The sequence below is a fragment of the Chelonoidis abingdonii genome, chromosome 1 (assembly GCF_003597395.2).
Source record: "Chelonoidis abingdonii isolate Lonesome George chromosome 1, CheloAbing_2.0, whole genome shotgun sequence".
NCBI lineage: Eukaryota > Metazoa > Chordata > Testudines > Testudinidae > Chelonoidis > Chelonoidis abingdonii.
The window spans coordinates 206,782,631-206,802,178 of NC_133769.1; the positions used below are offsets into that span (position 1 = coordinate 206,782,631).

At 45.4% G+C, this 19,548-nt stretch overlaps 1 protein-coding gene and 1 long non-coding RNA gene across 2 annotated transcripts in view; one reads left to right on the forward strand and one right to left on the reverse strand.

The window, feature by feature from the left end:
• The first annotated feature begins 20 nt into the window (after window positions 1-20).
• LOC142047963 (uncharacterized) lies at window positions 21-9,567 on the forward strand. Its single transcript, XR_012657299.1, has 3 exons — window positions 21-74; window positions 4,284-4,360; window positions 9,490-9,567. It is a non-coding gene; the product is annotated as an uncharacterized LOC142047963 (long non-coding RNA).
• Window positions 9,568-14,493: 4,926 nt separating this feature from the next.
• The window catches only part of BRWD1 (bromodomain and WD repeat domain containing 1), a 120,696-nt gene continuing 115,641 nt past the window's right edge, over window positions 14,494-19,548 (reverse strand). Inside the window, 1 exon segment of the mRNA XM_075073889.1 lies at window positions 14,494-19,242. Within this exon segment, the coding sequence (XP_074929990.1) occupies window positions 18,029-19,242 (1,214 nt within the window). The 3' untranslated portion in view covers window positions 14,494-18,028.

Below are 19,548 nucleotides of genomic sequence, written 5' to 3' on the forward strand. Positions count from 1 at the left end.
GCAGACTTGCCTGGCTGCGCCTCCGCTTAGAAGCTGGAGAGGGGACAGGCTGCTGTTTCTGGGAATTGCTTGAGGTAAGCGCCACCTGGCGACTGCACCCCTAACCCCGCTCTGATCCTCTTCCCATCCGCCAAACCTTTCATTCCCAGCCCAGAGCACTCTCTTGCACCCCAAATCCCTCATCCCCGCCCTCAGCTGGGGCCCCCTCCCATACTCTGAATTCCTCATTTCTTGCCCCACCACAGAGCTTACACCCCCAGCCAGAGCCCCCACCCTCTCCTGCACCCCAATTCTCCAATTTCATGAGCATTCATGGCCTGGCATACAATTTCCATACCCAGATGTAGCCCTTGGGTCAGAAAGTTTGCCCACCCCACCATAGAGCAACTGCTTAATATGAGCCCTGCTCTGCTGAAACAGAGCAGCAGTGCATGTGCCAGCCAGGGTGGGAAGGGGGAACATCGCCAGCCCATGGAACTGTTGTCTGACCCCAATCTTGCCAGGCCAGCACGTGCAAGCTCGGGGGCAGCCTCAGAGCATAACATTTATTCACCCTCCACCCCACTGCCTCTCACACAGGTCCCCCAGTGGGCAGGCAGGGACCACCCCACACAGCAGCACTCATGAAATACAGATAAAGGGGACAACTCAGCACTAGAGCACCTCCTACTGGCACCTCACAGCAAGCAGAGATTCAGTCTGCAGTGGAGCGCTCGCTCAGGGCTGTGTACAAGCCTACAGTGGAGCGCTTCTCCCACAGGCATAGCGACCGCCGCTCAGGCCTGCAGCATAACTGCTTGATGAGAGATGCTCTCCCATCACTACAGGTAGCAGCTACAGCCGCAGGGCTGAATGGGAGCTGCTGCAGTGCTTATTTTGACCAGATAGCAATTGTGAAAAATAGGGTTCGGGGGAAGAGGGTAATAGGTGCCTCTGCAACACAAATCCCCAAATATCTGTACTGTCCCCATAAAATCAGGACATCTGGTCACCCTACCAGCACTCTATGTATAGACAAGCCCTGAGAGCAGAGACTATGGGCTAAGGTCACTGTAAGCTGCATAGCCATGCAGCAGCCAATTTAGCACCATGCAGGTGCTTAGGGAACCTGGCCAACTGGGACCCGCTACAGCCAGGGGAGTTGCACAGATCCTAGGGCTGGCCGAGAGTCTTCTCCCTAGCAGCAGAACATCCTCAGCCCCACACCAGAGCCCACACAGCTGCAGCCCTCGTCCCCTCCACCTCAACACCCAGCCCAAGCCCAGAGCCCCACAGCCCATCTGCCCCCGTCCTGAACCCACCCCCTACCCCATGAATTTTGTTATGTGCACCACTATGAAGGTCATATGTCACACACCATTAGCCTCAGACAGGTGTGTTTAAAAGTTTAGCAAAAATGGTTCCACTATTGCTTCCAGAAATGAGAGAGAAAACATAGATAAGTGGAAAGCATAACACATTATTCCTTTCCCATGTATGCTAAGAGCAAGCATGGATAAGTTCAGTCAGTCAAATTTGGCAAAAATAAGTGACTGAAAATAGGCATAAGTATTGAAATTATCATCACTTACCTATCAAAGCATTTTTTTCTTCTGGAGTACAGGTGGACCAAAAGAGTTAATTAAAATTAAAATGACAATTTTAAACGAGAAGATGAAATAGGTTGTTTCCTGTGAAGCCCTTGAGGAGGAGGTTCAGATGAGTACTATATTTAGAAATGGGTACAGATAATTTCAGGAACATCTGTCCCTAACTGTAATCACGACCAACACCGTTATGAACACCCTGTGAATGGTGGATAGGCCAAAAGATAAAATTTTGTATTGGTATAGATGATTTCTACAGGTAAACTAAAGAAGTTGCTGATGAAAGGATCTGATTGGAATATGCAGATGAGCTTCTGCCACATTCCCCACCTAAGTACATCTCTTGGAGAGAGTGCAGCAATAGTGGCAACTAGTCTCCATCTTAAATTTCATTTTCTTTAAAAGTCAACTTGAACAGCATGTTGAAATCTAAGATGAATTAGGCTCCTTCTGACCTTTTTCGTATATGAAGATGGAGAGTCTTGAACATCTTTCACACTGAGGGACATAGACTGTTCCCATCTCTAGTAGCTACAGAATCTTTCTGGATAGTCCTGGATGTCTCTTGAGGTTGAGGCTATGAAAAAAGGATGCAGATGAGCCAGGAGCTCCAGAATATCAAGTGTGCATTATTTCCAGTGCTCACCTTTGTGAAGTTCAATGGATCCAGCTGCTTGAGAAGTTATTCTTCAATGGGAATTGGAGAAAGGAGAATATCCTCTGCAGTAGGTCTACTTTTGTACAGATGGAAGCACAATTGTACTTATTTTGATAGTCTGAGCTGGAAAGAGGGATTGTTCTCATTTTGAGGTGTAGGTTTCTCCTAGGAGTTCAAGACCCAGATTTACTAGCTATGTAGTGAGTCTGTTTAGCATCTTTGTTGTAGGTTGGAACAAAAGGCACTTCTGCTCCTGAATGAAGGCTTGTAGTGCATTTCTGGATCTCTCCAGAGTAGGGAATGAACTCTTGGAGTTATCTGTGTTGTCAGCACCACCTCATCAATCTTCTCTGCAAACTAGATTTGTCCTAAGAATTGTGAGGTACAAATATTTGCTTTGAATAAATTATCTGCTGTCCATATCTTAGACAGGATTTAGCATCTGGCTCCAGTATTGGCTGCCAGTTTCATGGAATCCATGGATCTGTCTGCTCTTAATTAAGTAGCCTGAGATATTTCTTAAATATAAACTTGAATTCACCTTAGTTCTGGGTAGCTACACTTTTTAGGTCATTGCACCAGGACATTGTGTCCCTGGTGAAGCAGATGGTTGTGAGAGGCTCTGAGTGAGTACTGCTGAAAAAGCTTCAGAGATCCTTTTAAGTGTAGCTTTTATCTTCTTGTCTGCAGGGTGTTTTCAGGGAAGAAATCATTCATCAGGAATTACCATTTCTTGTGCCAGGGATCCACCTGCACCATCAACCACAGAAAGAGGAAAGAGTATCTTTGCATTCTAGGAACCAGTAGAATTACTCAGTTTGCCAGTTGAAGTTCTTCCCATTGTTTTTTCTTCCACCTCCCAAATTACCTCCTTGAAGGAAGATTGTAGGTCAGGGGTAGACAACCTATGGCACGCGTGCCAAACGCAGCACACAAGCTGATTTTCAGTGGCACTCACATTGCCCAGGTCCTGGCCACCGGTCCGGGGGGCTCTGCCTTTTAATTTAATTTTAAAGGAAGTTTCTTAAAACATTTTAAAAACCTTATTTACTTTATATACAATAGTAGTTTAATTATATATTATAAACATATAAAGAGACCTTCTAAAAACGTTAAAATGTATTACTGGCACGTGAAACCTTAAAATTAGACTGAATAAATGAAGACTCGGCACACCACTTCTGAAAGGTTGCCAACCCCTGTTGTAGGGGAATGACAACCTGTGTCTGTTTTGAATAGGAGGTATTTACTCTTAGATTTAATTTGTTCAGATTTCTCTGACTGCTCCACCAATCTTTATAGCAGCTATCACCTTCTTCCTCATGTTTTCAAAGCTGCCTGGAGAAGGGAGGAAAGTTACTTACCTTTCATAAATGGAGTTCTTAGAGATGTGTGGTCCCTATCTGTATTCAGTTGTGGGTACGCACACACTCCTTGTGTCTGAGACCAGAGAATTCTTGCAAGTAGTGTCTGTTTGTCCACACCTGAATCCTCTCTCCCCTACTACTCTGCACCAAAAAGTATAAGGGGGCAGTAGGGACTGAGGCCTCTCCAATGCCTCACCTCTTACTGTGTATCAGATGATCTAACAGAGCAGGGAAGGAGAGTGGGTAATGAAATACAGTTGAGGGTCACACATGTCAAAGAACTCTTCCCTTTGAGTGCTGGCCTCTCTGTATTTCACTGTGTGTGACTGATAAAACAGTACTCAGAGGAGAATAAGGAGGGTGGTGGTAAAGCTGTTCACACAACCACTGTCCCAAAGGATGCATCAGCATAGACTTGGACTATGACAAAATGTCTTGTAAATATGTCTTGCTGCTAGTTACCTCTTGCAGTGATCCTACCAGAGCTGCCTTCACTCTTATAAAAAGTGAGCCCATACACCATGTGAGGTAGGAAAGTGTGCCAGTTGATAAAGTAGGTTACAGCCACAGATCTATTTGGAGAGCCTCTGGGAGGAAACAGCTTGTCTTCAGGTTTGTTCTGCTATGGCAAACAAACCTAGCGGACTTTCTGATCAGTTTTGTTCTCTGTAGGTAAAATGCCAGAGCTAGTCTTATGTCGAGGAATGAAGTTGCTTCACTGCAGGCGCAAGGCTTCAAGAACAACACAGGTAAATAGATAATCTGGTTTCTGTGAAATTTCAAAACTACATTGACATGAATTTGCATGTAGTCATAGCAAGAACTTGTCTTTATACCATGAGGAGGGTCTGCCATTAGGTTCCCCAGTTTACCTACCCATCTTTGAATCCCTGGCTACCCAGGTAGCCAGGGATTCAAAAGGTTAAGTGTTAAAGTACTAAATTATAGTGCCATTAAGAGGTTGGTCTTATTATCAATTGGAAAGTTCTAATTAAGACCTTTAAGAACCTGGAGGTGAGTAAATATAGAGTAACCATCTCCTGGAGGGTGATGCTCATTGATTGCTTCCAGGTGAGCCCATGTCAAGTTAAGAAAGAAACCCATCTTGAGAATAAGGAGGTAATCCAAAATATCAGGAGAGACAGTGGTGCTGGGCCTATACAGAGATATGCTTCCACTTGGCAAGGTAATATTTTCTGGTTGAGATCCATCTGCAATTAGTAAGAATGGCTTGCACAGTTTTGGAACAGGAATGTTCTTGGTCTGATGCCCATCCAAAAACTAAGTCATGAAGTGAACAGCTTCCAGGTTGGGATGTCTGACCCTGCTGTTCGAGTCAAGAGGTCCAGGAAGGGATGAATGCTGACAAGTGGCTGGGCTGATGTATGCAGGAGACCTGGGAACCAGAAATGCCTTGGTCATTTCAGTGCAAGGAGAATAACTCCTTCTACCCTCTTGAATCTTTTGCAACACTCAAGGAAGCAGCAAATTGGGAAGAAAGGCATAGTTCAAACGATTTGTCCATAGGAGAGCATCACCTCTGGAGAATTGGCCCTGAGCTCCCCTGGAAGAGTATGTGCTGCACTTTATCAGAGGTGAACAGATCCCAGATAGGGGTTCCCTGCTGAGCAAAGATGTTCACCACTGAGCTGCGTAACCCCACTTGTGGCTGTTGGCAAAGTACCTGCTGAGCCTGTCTGCCAGCAAATTCTGGGTTCTTGGGGGAGTACACACACTGGTTCCATAAACTGACCACTTCTATACACTGAGGAATGGATCTTGCTCCTCCCTGTTTGTTTATGCAGCCTGTAGTTGTCATATTGTCTAACAGTGCAAGAAGGTGATGAGACTAGATTACTGGTAAGAATGCCTTGTATGCTTCTCGGACAGCTCTGAGTTCTGGGAGATTTACATGTATTCTAGTTTCCTGAGGTGTCCAAGTGCCCTGTGCTGTGTGACCATCCATGTGAGCCCCTTAACTTAACATGGAGATGTCTGTGATTGTCCACTGGGTGCGGGAGAATAGGGAAGAAATGCCTGTGCACACTGGTGTGGGATCTTTCCACCAAGTTAGAGAGGCCCTTTTCTTAGTGGGGATTGTCACTACAGAATTTCTGCTATTTGTGCCCAGCGTATATTGGTCAAAGCCAAGCCTTCAGGCAGCAGAGGTAGAGTTTGGTGAACAGCGTTATGTAAGTACATGACTCCATGTGACCCAGGAGGGTAAGGCAAATCTAAACCAATGTCTACCTGATTCACCAGGTTGCCCATGGATTGGAAACTGTTGCTAGAGACACAAGCCCTTGCTCTGAGTCTAAGGTCAGACTAAGCTCTTATGAAAGCTATAGTTTAGGTCTGAGCAAACTTGCATGTTTACAGAGATCCCCATGGATGTGGAACAGCCCTGGCTGAGTTGTGATGCTACTACAGAAAACACTTTCATAAAAACCCTGGATGTAGTTACTAGACTGAATGGGAGTACTCTCTATTGACAGTGGTTAGGATCTAACACAAAACTGAAGAATCTTCTGTGGGAAGGGTGAAAATCCACATGAAAGTATGCATCTTTTATATCGAGAGCTGTGAACCACATCTTTTTCTAGGGACAGTATTATCAATGCTAGCGTAACTATGCAGAGTTTTAGCTTATGATTAAAAAAACTGAGTTGCTGTAAGTCGAGCATGGATCTCCACCCTCCTCTTAGCAGAACTTTTAAAACTACTAACAATACTAACTACGTATAAAACTTTGAAATATTTAGCAGAAAACGCTGAAAAGGATCAGTTCCAGACACTGGAGATTCCCACTCAGGCCATATGACTGTAAGGAGGAACTGGACAGGTTCTTATACTTATACTTGCTTATACTTATACTTATACCTGCTTCTTATACTTTTGCATGGAACACGAGGACAGAGGAGGACCAGGCATGGACCAACGGACGCTACTTGCAAGAATTCTCAGGTCTCATGCATGTGGAGCGCATGCACACCCACAATACAATACACATAAGGGCCAACACTCAAAAAAGAACTATGAATTACCACTCCAATTATACAGAAATATGAGCACAAGGGCACCAAACCCAAACAGGCTGAATAGAAAATAGGAGTCCCTGCCAAGAAAATGGATAGGTTAGCTGATAGTGAGAATTCCTCTTCTAAAAAGATACAGAAAAGCACCCCAGATCCTCATTGTCCTCCACAAGCTCCAACTCTTCTCAAAATCCTAAGGCTGCTGAACATAACTAAACCAGAAAAGCAAAAGAGGATTTTAAGGCCATTAGAGCATATAATCTGACTTCCTGTATAACACAGAATTTCATCCAGTAGTCCTATAATGAACCTAAAAGACAGTTACCTTTTCCGTAACCGGTGTTGTTCAAGATGTGTTGCTCATGTCAATCCCACAGTAGGTGTGCATGCTTGCCATGTGCACTGGTACCGGAAGTTTTTCCCCTAGCAGTACCTGTAGGGGAGCACCCTAGTGACCCCTGGAGTGGCGCCTCCATGGTGTGGTATAAGGGGCACTGCGCGCTCCCTGCACCCTCAGTTCCTTCTTGCCAGACAACTCCAATAGAGAGGAACCAGAGTGGAATGTGGAATAGACATGAGCAACAGATCTTGAAGAACACCAGTTACAGAAAAGGTAACTTTTCTTCTTCGAGTGATTGCTCATGTGTATTCCACAATCAATCATTCCAAGCTATCTGTTGGAGGTGAGAAGGAGTTCATAAACTCCCGGGATGGAGAACGGACCTGCCAAACCTGGCATCCTCCCTGGTCTGAGAGAGAATTGCATAATGCTTGGTGAACGTGTGAACTGAAGACCACGTGGCAGCCCTACAAATGTCCTGAATGGGGACATGGGCCAAAAGGGCAGCCGACGAGGCCTGCGCCCTAGTCGAGTGCACTCTCATTTGGTGGCAGAAGGATTCCCACCCGGTCATAACAAATACGGATGCACGAGGTGATCCAGTTGGACAGCCACTGAGTGGAGATAGGCCAACCTTTCATGTGCTCGAACGAGGTGATAAACAGTTGTGAGGACTTTCTGAATGGCTTAGTCTACACCAGGTAAAAAGCCAGAGCCCGTTTCACTTCCAGCATGTGGAGGTGGTGCTCCTTACTAGATGCATGAGGCTTGGGGCAGAGGACCGGCAGAAAAATGTCCTGACCCATATGATAGGTGGTGACTACCTTCAGGAGGAATGAAGTGTGTGGGCGGAGCTGGGCCTTATCTTTATGAAACACCGTGTACGGGGGCTCAGATTTCAGGGCCCTGAGTTCCGAGACCTGCCTAGCCGATGTGATGGCAACCAGGAAGGCCACCTTGCACGAGAGATGTGACCAGAAGCATGTGAGTAGCAGCATAAATGGGGGCCCCGTGAGACAGGACACCACCAGGTTTAGGTCCCACTGCGGGACTGGGGACCTAACATACGGGAAGAGACAATCCAACCCCTTAAGGAATCGGCCAGTCACAGCATGGGAGAGTACTGTGTGGCCCTGCACCAGCAGATGGAAGGCTGATATGGCCGCCCGGTGCATCTTGACTGACGAGGGCACCAGGCCCAGGGCTCTAAGGTGAAGGAAGTAATCCAGAATAAACTGGATTGGGGTGGCCACCAGGGAAACACCCTACTCATCCGCCCATCTGGAAAACCAAGACTACTTTGCGAAGTAGGCTCAGTGCATGGAGGGCTGCCTGCTTTCTAGGAGGCTGCTCTGAACCTCTTCCAAGCATGTCCTTTTCTCCCTACCTAACCATTGAGCAGCCACAGCATGAGGTGGAGTGCTGCTAGGTTGGGGTGAAGCAAGCAGCCCTGGTCCTGGGACAGCGGGTCCGGGTGGGATGGCAACCGCCAGGCCCGTGAGGGTCCCTTCAGAAGGCCTTGTCCGTCTTTATCTTTTCCAGGACCTTGCTGATCAGAGGGAACTGGGGAAAGGCACAGAGAAACTGGCTTGACCAGGACAGGAGAAAGGCAGGCATCAGAGATAGCGCCCATCCCAGTCCCCTCTGAAGCAGAACTGGAGACAGCGACGGTTCTGCCAAGTAGCGAACAGGTCCACCTGGGGAGTTTCCCACACTTGGAAAAGTCTGTGCACCACCTCTGGGTGGAGAGACCATTCATGCTGAGAAGAGGAGAAGTCCCTGCTCAAGTGATCCACCCACATGTTCCGGGTGCCCAGCAGATGGAAGGCCTGCAGGCAGATGTCGTGGGTTATACAACAGTCTCACAGCCTGAGGGCTTTGCGGCAGAGGATCAGGCCCCGCCTTGCCTGTTGATGTTGCCACTGCGGCTGTGTTGTCTGTGAGGACCTGGAGGGCTGTGACCACCCAGCCCTCCAGGTGCGAGTGGAAGGCCAGGCATGCCAGCCATACCGCCCTGAGCTCCTTGACGTTTATGTAGAGGTTCAGATCCTGAGCCAAACACAAACCTTAAGTCTGAATGTTTCCCACATGGGCCCTCCATCCCAGGTCTGACACGTCAGACACCAGTTCCAGCGACTGGGCCCTGCCCTGAATGGGTCCCCTTGGAGCATGTTTCTCGGGGAGGACCATCACTGTAGGGAGGTGATCACTGGCTCAGGCACTGTGAGGACTTTGTCCATCCTGTCCCTGGCCTGAGAGAACTCCAAGGCCAAGCAGAGCTGGAGGGGCCTCATCCTGAGTCTGGCATGACAGCCCACATAGGTGCACGCCGACATGTGACCCAAGAGCTGGAGGCACTAAACTTTGTAACTGTGTTGATGAGCCCCTTCAGGGTCTCGAACCTGTCCAATGGGAGGGAGGCTCTGGCCGACAAGGCGTCCAGGACTGCCTCGATAAACTCTATGCATTGGATTGGAACTAACGTGGACTTGTTTACCAACAGGCCCAAAGTGGTGCACGTGGACAGAAGGAGCTGTGCCCTCCTTCACCAGTGATTTAAACTCCTTCCTGTCGCATTTCTGGAGGGAGTCCTCGAACTTAGGCAGGGAGCCCCACAGACTGAACTCATACCAGCCCAGGAGAGCCTGGTGGTTTGCCACCCGTAACTGGGAGCTTGAGAATGAATATATATATATATTTTTTTCCAAATGAGTCCAGTCTCCTTGAATCTTTATTTTTTGGTGTAGAGTCTGGTTGGCCCTGTGGTTGATCAACTCAACCACCAGGGAGGTAGGAGCAGGGTGGGTGTATAAATATTCATGCCCCTTGGCAGGTACAAAATACTTGCATTCCACTCTCAGAGAAGGGGGCCAATAAGGCTGGGGTTTTCCACCGGGCATTTGAAATTTTCACCACCCCTTCGTGGAGAGGCAAGGCCACCTTGCCTGGTGCTGAGGAGGACAGTACATTAAACAGTGAGTCCGAGGGCTCCTCCATCTCCTCTGCTTGGAGGTGGAGGCTTGATGCCACCATTTTTAAGAGCTCACCTCTTGTGAGATGGAGGGAGGAGGGGCCGTAATCACCTCATCCGGGGAGGCCGTCATGATACTTTGTGTCCCCACCGGCACCAGAGGGTCCACCATCTAGTTGGTCTCCAGGCACGGTGCCAAGAATGTATGTTTCACCGACTCCTTCCTCAGAGGTCTGGAGAAAGAGGCTGATTGTCCTTCTGAGGCCCTGTCCACCGAGCAAGCCCCCACTGGCTGCCATGGTGCCCACTAGTACCACTGGGCCCGGTGCCACTGCACCTGCTGTGGCACCAGCAGAGTTGGCCGTTCGGCCTAGCTGGCCTGACATATGACCTACTAGAGTAGTGAGGAGTAGGAGAGAGGTGACTTTACTTTTGTCTATGGCACTGGTAAAACCAATATTGAAATATTGCCTAGTTCTGATGGCCACATTTTAAAAATAATGTTGAAATATTTGAGATGTCTCTGGACCGGGAGCGATGCCAACCACAGGACTGCGATCCCAATGTGGAGGACCAGTACTGTCAGTAACAGCTACTCCACAATTGGCTCTGGCGGGTGGACCCATGAGGGCGAGACGCCAGCCATCGACACTTGGGGCTGTGGAGTCAGTGCCGTGGTGGGGTCCTGGATTGGACGACGAACGGGAACGCTGTCAACATTCGTGCCGTGACTGGCTGCAATAGCCTCTCTGAGACAAGGACCTTTGGCAGTCTGCCTCAGTCCTGTCGGCATTTGCTTCTCAAGGCGGAGCGGTGCCAGGAGTCTCGGTCAGCTGAAACCCAACCAGACAGCCTGGTGGGTGTTGAGGGAGATCCATGTGGACTTTGCCCTGAGCGGCCAACGGTTCCCTCCACCAAGACGGGTACCAAGCCGAGGGCGACCGCGTAGATCCCAGTATCAGCTTGCCTCTGGAGCACGGGGCTGACATCGGCAGTGCTTCCATTACTGGCATGGACATAACATCCTAGGCTGCTTGCGGGGCCTCCGGTGTGGAGGGCATCCGGACATCAGGGGAGGCCTGCTCCCAATGGGCTGGGCTACTCTGCTTGACTTAAGTTGGAGGCCTAGAGGCTGACGGGGATTGAGGACTGCCCAACATGGGTCTAGCTTCCGTCTTGGGTTTACTCCGGTGCTGTGGCAAAGAAGGCCTCTTCCTAGCCTTCTTGGCATCCCCCGTGGACGGGGAGCGGTGCTGACTAGTCAATGGCACCGAAGGGTCACTGCACACCGACACTGCAGTGCCCGGTGCTGACTCGGAGCTGTACACTGGAGCCAGGGTCAGTGCTGACTCCATCAGAATAGCCCGGATCCTGATGTCCCTTTCTCTGTTGGTCCAAGGCTTAAGCGACTTGTAAATCTTGCAGCGATCGCTGAGATGGGTTTCCCCCAAACAGCATAGGCAGTCCACGTGCGGATCACTCACTGGCATAGATCGCCTACAAGTGCTGAACGACTTAAAACCCGGGGCATGGGGTGTACCCCAGCCTGAGTGCTCTAGCTAAACTAAACTACCTACCTACAGGTACCATACACTGAACGAACAAGCCGTTTTGGGGACAAGCTACAGCAAAGCTGGAGCAGAGCAGTTCCGAAGCACCTTCACTGGTGGCAAGAAGGAACTGAGGGTGAGGAGAGCATGCAGAACCCCTTATACCACGCCATGGAGGTACCAGTCCAGGAGTCGCTAGGGGGCTCCCCTATGGGTACTGCTAGAGGAAAAACTTCCGACACCAGTGCATGCGGTGAGCACGCACACCTATTGTGAACAATCACTTGAAGAATAACCTGTTTGCCTAAAGCATATCTTCCAGAAGCCATCCAAGTCTTGATCTGAAGACTTCGAGATGAGTATCTACCACTTCCCTTCATAGCTTGTTCCGATAATTAATCACCCTCACATTTAAAGGTTGTGATTTCTAATTTGAATGGATCTGAAACTTCCAGCCATTGGTCCTCACGTCTTTCCCTGCTAAAGAGCTCTTTAGTAACTGCTATTTTCTTCCCATGAAAATAATTATACTCTATAGCCTCTTGATCTTTTTGATACGCTAAGCCGATTAAACTTAAGTCTCACTGTAAAGCTTTTTTTGGCGGGGAGTGGGGAGGGAGGGTTCTTTTCTGCACCATCTCAAATTTTTCAACATTATTTTTAAAATGTGGCCATCAGAACTAGGCAATATTTCAATAGTGGTTTTACCAGTGCCATAGACAGAAATAAAGTCACCTCTCTCCTACTCCTCACTACTCTATCTATACACCCAAGAATTGGATTAGCTGAGGGGAGGGCAAACTTTTTGGCCCGAGGGCCACAATTGGGTATAGAAATTGTATGGCAGACCGTGAATGCTCACAAAATTGGGGTTGGGGTGCAGAACAGGGTGAGGGCTCCGGAGTGGGGCCAGAAATGAGTTCAGGGTGTGGGAGGAGACTCCAGGTTGGGACAGGGGGATGAGGGCTCTAGCTGGAGGTACGGGCTCTGGGGTGGGGCTGAGGAATTTGCGGTGTAGGAGGGTGCTCTGGGATCAAGGCGTTTGAAGGGTGGGAGGGGGGAAAATCAGGGCTGGGGCAGGGAGCTGGACTCAAGGGTGCAAGCTCTGGGTGGCGCTTATGCTTCAAGTGGCTCCCAGAAGCAGCAGCATGTCTCCTCTCCAGCTCCTATGCAGAGGCATGGCCAGGCAGCTCTGCATCTCCCATTGGCCATGGTTCTTGGCCAACGGGAGTTGTGGGGGTGGCAGCAGCATGCAGAACGGAGCCCCCTGGCTTCCCCTACACATAAGAGCCAGAGGCGGCCATGCTGCTATTTCCGGGAACTGTGCGGAGTGGCCCCGACCCTACTCCCCGAGTAGGGGAAGTCCCAGACCCCGCTCCCCAACGGGAGCTCGAGGGCAAGATTAAAATCGCTGGCCGGTCGTAGTTTGCCCACCCCTGCATTAGCTCGTTTTGCCACATCATATTCAGAGCTCATATCGAGTTGCCTGTCCTCTGTAACCCCCTACTCTAGATCCTTTTTAATCATTGCTGTCCAGCATACAGTCCCCGTTTCTGTAAGTATGACCTGCATTTTTGTTCCTAGCTATATGACCTTGCAGTTGATTGTATTAAAATATATTGTTTTAATGGGCCCAGATTACCAAGCAGTCCAGATCACTTTATGACTGCCCCATCATTTACAACTCTAATCTATGTCATCCACAAGTTTTAATCAGCAATGATTTTATAATTTACTTCTTGATCACTAATCAAAGTACTGAACAGATCCCTGAGGAACCACCCTAGTAACACACCCATTCAATAATTACTTTTTAAGGTCTGTGAATTAGAGAGTTTTCAATCCATTTAACATGTGCATTTATATGGTACAGTGCTATTTTTAATCAGAATGTTGTGTACTAACTCAAAAGCCTTAGAAAACAAAGTATTTTACTTCTGTGCATTTATCTTTACCAACCAAATTCGTAATCTCATCAAAAATTGAAATCTTTATAATACAAACATACATAAAACTGTTGATCGACATGAATTGTATTCTTATCCTTTCATTATTTATTGAATCCCTGTCACCTTTTCTGTTTTGGCTGTGATTGATATCAGCGCCACCTGCCTGTAATTGCTTGGGCCATCCTGTTTGCCCTTTTTAAATATTGGCACATTAGCACTCTGCTAGTCTTCTGGAGTTTGCCCAGTATCCCAGGTTTTAATAAGAATTAACATCCTTAAGCAAGAGATCTCCTCAGTCAACTCTTTTAGCATTTTTGGATGCAAGTTATTTGGGCATGCTGAATTTGAAATGTTAAACTTCTAGGGATAAACATTCCCCCCAGTAACAAATGCAGGGGTGGATCCTTGTAAAAGCTCAGATACACTTATTTATTTTTTAAAAGGAGTCAGACAGCAGGCCAGAATTCTTGCCACCTGACAATTATGTACCTAAACCTACAGCTTTTCCATTCTGAAATGGATTAAAACCAGGAGGAGGGAAAAATGGGGGGATTTACATCTAAAAACCCTACTAGTGAGAATGGCCAACTTGTTGAGCCTAGTGTCTTTTCAGAGATGTTACTGAAGAAGTCTCAGCAGGCGGGGAGTAAGATGTCCTAGCTTGCCCTCCAGACTGACAAATTTAAGATCCGTGGTAGTGAGCAGCTGTAGAAGAACTCCTCTTCTGCTGCGTCTCCTCTTAGCACTTCTTGGGTTTTTGGCTTGCTCTTCCGTAATGAGAAGAGGGACCAAACAGGAAGACGCTGTTCCTTTTAGGGGAACACAACCCTGACAAATTTTGTTTTCCCTAAGGGACAGGAGAGGGGATGGACAATATTTTGCTTACTGCTGCCCCAAAATAAACTTTAGAAACTAGTATTTTAAAAAGTAAAATAGTATTGTTGAACAGCCACTTGGTCTCCAGAGGCAGGGCCAAGCCCTGTGGACAAGTCTCAATTGTCTCCTGTGCTTGAAGAAAAAGGCACCACCCCAACATCTCAGATTGGGGATCCAGAAAAAGCAATATTTATTTTCTCTGTTGATATACATGTTTCTTTCATCGTTATTTTAATATTAAACCATACAAGTAGCAACAGAATAACTAGATTGACGTTCCCCCTCAACGTCTGGATGTTCAATCTTACAGTTGATCTTGTTTTATCCAATGAATAATGCAGAACAAAGATGCAGTCTAGTGCCTCTTCTTTCACAAGGAACCTGCCAGCCAGAGAAATATTCCACGGGGTGGGTGGAAGTAGCCTATTGTGGAGTACAATGTGTTGCTGCTCTGGGCAGGGGCAACATCAAATCCGCAAATTTATCACTTAATGCTTGCTACTGACAACAGGGTATGCTCTAATTAGATTTGGAGGCAGAGGTGGGGTGGAAGCTGAGCACTTCCCCTATAACACACACTATGGCCCAGAGGAGGGTCTAGCACATGGGCTGGTATTAGCTGGGTTCACCTCCAAGCACATTCCTACACATTGTGGACAAGTTCTGTTGCTTGCCCAAGCACCAATTCCAACATTTTCTTCTGCCCACAGCTTGACACGGAACAGGATGGACTGCTTTTCCTCCCTCCCTCTCCACACTTTCCAAGCCCAGAGTTGTGCACTGTGCAATGCTCTTGCAATTGCTGAATTACATCAATAAAGCCTTCAACAGTGCAGGGAGTTGCTTTCTGAGAATGAAGTTACAATTTAAATTAGTTAAAAATAGCCTTGTAGTTCACCTACAAATGATGTTTGTGAAAGAATAATTGTTTGCTTTTGGGAAAAAGGGATGGAAGATTGCTAATAAGAATCAGTAGAAATAATTCCATTTACCTTTTAAATGTTTATCTTCCTGTTGTAACCAGAAACCTCCTCTACCTGCCTATACACAGTAAACTGAAATAGCACCCAGGAGCATATGATAACAGAATAAAATATTGTTTTCTCTCAGTGATTAGGGTGTGTATAAGAGAATGACAAATATTGTAAGCGTGTAGCATCAACAATGCAAGTTGACTTATGATTGTACTTTAGAAAAGCCAAATTTTCCCCCTCATGCACAGAATGAGAGCCCTTTGAATGCATCAATGGGCAGAGTTTGTCCCCAACCTTTTAGGCTTGTTTTATGAACCTATATATTTGTATACTTCCTTTGAAAGTACTGTATTTGAACTTACACCAAGGTTGAAGATAAAAATCCTAACAGCCCTACTTAATCTATATTTCAATTAGATGACAAAAATTCTGAGGCTCTCTTATATCCTCAAGTGTTTACTCCAGTACTCGAAATTATTACACTTCACAAACCACTAATTACCAGCCCAATCAACCAGCCACTGAATAATGCAGCCAGTTAATTTTCAGATAAAGCAAACATTTATCCCTTTTGACAAGGGCATTTCTAAACTACCAGATACAAACAAACACTTAAAACAGCGACCAATCTCAATAGACAATCTGGTTCATACTTTGGCATCTTTGCTCTGCATAAGAAATCAGAGACAAAGATGAACAATTTAAACCCATAAACTTCTACAAAAATATACTGAATTAAGAGCTATATTCAAATCAGAAAAGGAACAAAATATTAGGGCACAAATGGTATAAGCTAGATTTCCATTAGGCTTAATACAGACTAGCTGTGTCTGTTCCTGATCCTGTGGGAGCACCTGGCAAAGGATGGCTCCTCTCCCTCACAACTAGCCAAGGAAGCTCAGGAAATGTGGGAGGGGTGAGGAGGGGAAGGGAAGAAAAGTTGAAACCAACCACCAGTTACAGCTCTGGCTTCAGTAATGATGCAGACTGAAGCAGTCTGGGGACTGCTCCAACTTTTGCCAACTCACTGTGGTTCTCAAGGGATGATCTGCCAGCTAAAATAGCTGGAGTCTTAATGTTCCAGCCACTTTTCTACCCCTCAAACCAGGTGGTTAGTTACAGAACATGGAGAGAGATGTAGGATCCATCTGTGCCATATGCCCACGGGGGACAACCCCCCCAGTGAGTGGATTTATGGATGGCTTCCACTACCTTTGTGCCACCAGAACAGTGCAAAGAGCAGAAACATGGCAGAGAATTGATTGTAGTCCCTAGACCTTAAGAATCAAAAATACTATTAGGTCCCAAAGGTTGGACAGCACTGATCTATGGCAGCACAGTGAAGGGTTAAATGTTGATAGCAAAACATCTAGATTTGAACTAACTGAACAAATTTTGGGTATGAAGGGGCACCACTGGAAATAAAACTGTCATTAAGAAAAGTCTTTATGCTATCAGGAGATTCATGAACATCTTTGTTCCTGAGATTCTTACTGCACTGCCACATATCAAGCCAATGAAAAAGATTTAAATACCACTCCCCAGACACTCTAAACTGCATCAGAAACTGATGCAGAATTACACATTTTAGTTCGAAAAAACATACATTAATCTCATTAACAATTGTCCAACTCCCATCCCTCATATGTTATAATAAGTTCTAATTATTTTTGTTCTCAACAATGGCAGCTTAAACATCAGCATGTAGGTGCTGTAGGATGGCAATCAGAATTTAGTGTGGTTTATCAACGTATCAACAATCTAACAACGAGGCACTTTTAAGTTAAAAAAAGTTTAAATGTGAAGGAGCAGGTGGGCAACCATAGCAAAAACATCGGAAATAATATTCAGAGCCTCAAACTTTTCACCCATTTAAAAGATAAACAAGTTTTAAATACACAAGTTTTAAAAAATACACAGCATGTTTCTTTTCATATATATATAGATATATAGATATATCTATAAAAAAAACACACACAAACCCTTAGGCCCAATCGTTCACCTGCATTTTGTGGTCTCAAATTTACAGCATGGAAGCCGCATATTAAAATTGATAGTATCACCTGTCAGCAAAACCCTATTTTTCCCCAATACCATTTTTTAAAAATTGTTAAATGCATCTTTTCCGTTACTAGTTCCTTCAGGTTGTGTATTTTCAATAGTGGTAGCACTGTACATTTTCAAAGCTGTACTAATTCAAGTTATTAATGTAATAATCATTTATTACTTCTGATGTTTGTAATGTCATCATTCACCACTATTTTCATAATGTACAGTAATATTTGCAAGTTTGTTACTATTATATGAGATTTCATACAACATTAAGAGGTGTTTAAATCAGCTGTTTTTGAACGCACTTATATTGTAAGGCCCAGGTAGTAGCACACTGCAGCACCCATAATAATATTCAACATACTGCTATTAACCTGTTGCCAGGTATTTAACTTTTTTTAAACTCTTGCTATATATAGTAAAATACCAGTAAAGACAAAATTTTGCCCCTATAATGAGGCACATTTTGGCATCTGTGCTAAATGCTGCTGCATGGGCAGGCAAGTGCAAGTCAAAATATGAAAAGGAGAGTCATGATCTGACATTAGTAACTTTTTCATAGAAAAATATAAATATATTCCCTGAAATGTAGGACATAGAAGAGCCAGCATTCATCATGAATCCTAGCACTGTTACCATAAAAAAAGCGGACTGGCTTTTCCTCTTAAGGTTATGTTCCACAATCTATGTAATCTAGACCTCTATCATCATCATCATCACCACCACCACCATCATCATATCTCACAGTCCTTCTACCCCCATTCCTAGTTCTTATTTTAGAACGTCGATTTGCTCTTTTATATTTGGTGTAGTCCACATCGTCAGAGTCATTTTCTTGATTAAGTTTAGGGCGTTTTGTTCGCTGGGGCCTTCTGGATGGCTTAGACACATTTGAATTTGAAATTTTACCTTTTCTAATTACTTTAGTTTTTCTTTTTCTTTTCCTCTTTTTTGTTTTTGCTGCATTCCTATAGCTACTGTTACTAGAATCAGTTTCAGATTCTAAATTGGAAGAGCAATTTAAACTGGCACCAGGTCCAGATTTTCCAATCTTTGCAGTCCCAGAAGGATCAGTCTGCTGACACAAAGAACTTCTTCCATCTTCCTGCTCTCCTGTTTCAGACTCTGTCTCCTTTACGGTACTCAAGAATTTTGCTTTTCTGAAAGATGTCCCAACCTTTTGACTTGCCACCTCCTTTGTTTTTTTACCTTTGCACTTGCCTGATTCAGAACCTGCCTCACCCTCAGAGTTGCTCACTGCATGATGTTTGTGTACAAAAGTTGACTGGTCAGAACTTTTCTTACTGCTCCCATCCTCTGACTTATGACTTTTGGAGTCCTCCTCTGAAAAGTCTACTGTGGAATTTTTCATTTTAAGAGACGCAGCACGGACAGTTCTGTGTGGCTGCTTGTGGTCGTTAATATGCCTGTTTTGTGTCATTTTTGTCTCTTTCTTAGATTCAGATTTTCCCCTTTCAGACTCTCTAATATATTTTCTTCTAGAAGCAGCTGAATTAGGCTCAGAGTATGTTTTCCTGTTAGTATGTTGCTCTTTTACTTTTTCACTTTCAGACTTGAAAGTGGCATCTACCTTAGAGACGTCCCTTAGCCTTTTCTTTGATGCAGCAGTCACAGTCCGGTGAGGCAGTTTTCTGTTCTTTTTTTCAATGCACACACTTTCTGAGCTGGAGAGCTCTTCCTTTACATCATTCGTCTTAATTTTATTAGCAGCCAAAGTAGCACGTCTGCATGGAGTTTTTTTTCCAGTAACAGTTTTGGCATTTAATGTCTCACTAGAAAACGTTGTATATTTTTTGTAGTTATTCATATATGTCCTGCTCCTGAGCACTTTTGTATTTTGTCCAATCTCCTCAGAGGTTGATTCTACAAAATAAAGATTTAAAAGTTCCTTTAAATAACTTACATTTCTATTAAAATCATATAGTTTACTTGGTACAAGCTTTACTACTAATGCTGAAATACATCGAAATCAAAGTACAGGTTATGCACTTCTCAGCTATGTGCAGTTTACTTCAGGTAATTATTTAAAATAAGATCAACAATGGACATCCTTTTAACTTTCAACATTGTGCTTTTGTTTTGAGATAAAAGGGGACAGGAAGCAACATTCTTTGCTCACAATGACAGTCAATCAAAAAATCACTACTTACCTTCAAGAAGGGGAATGAT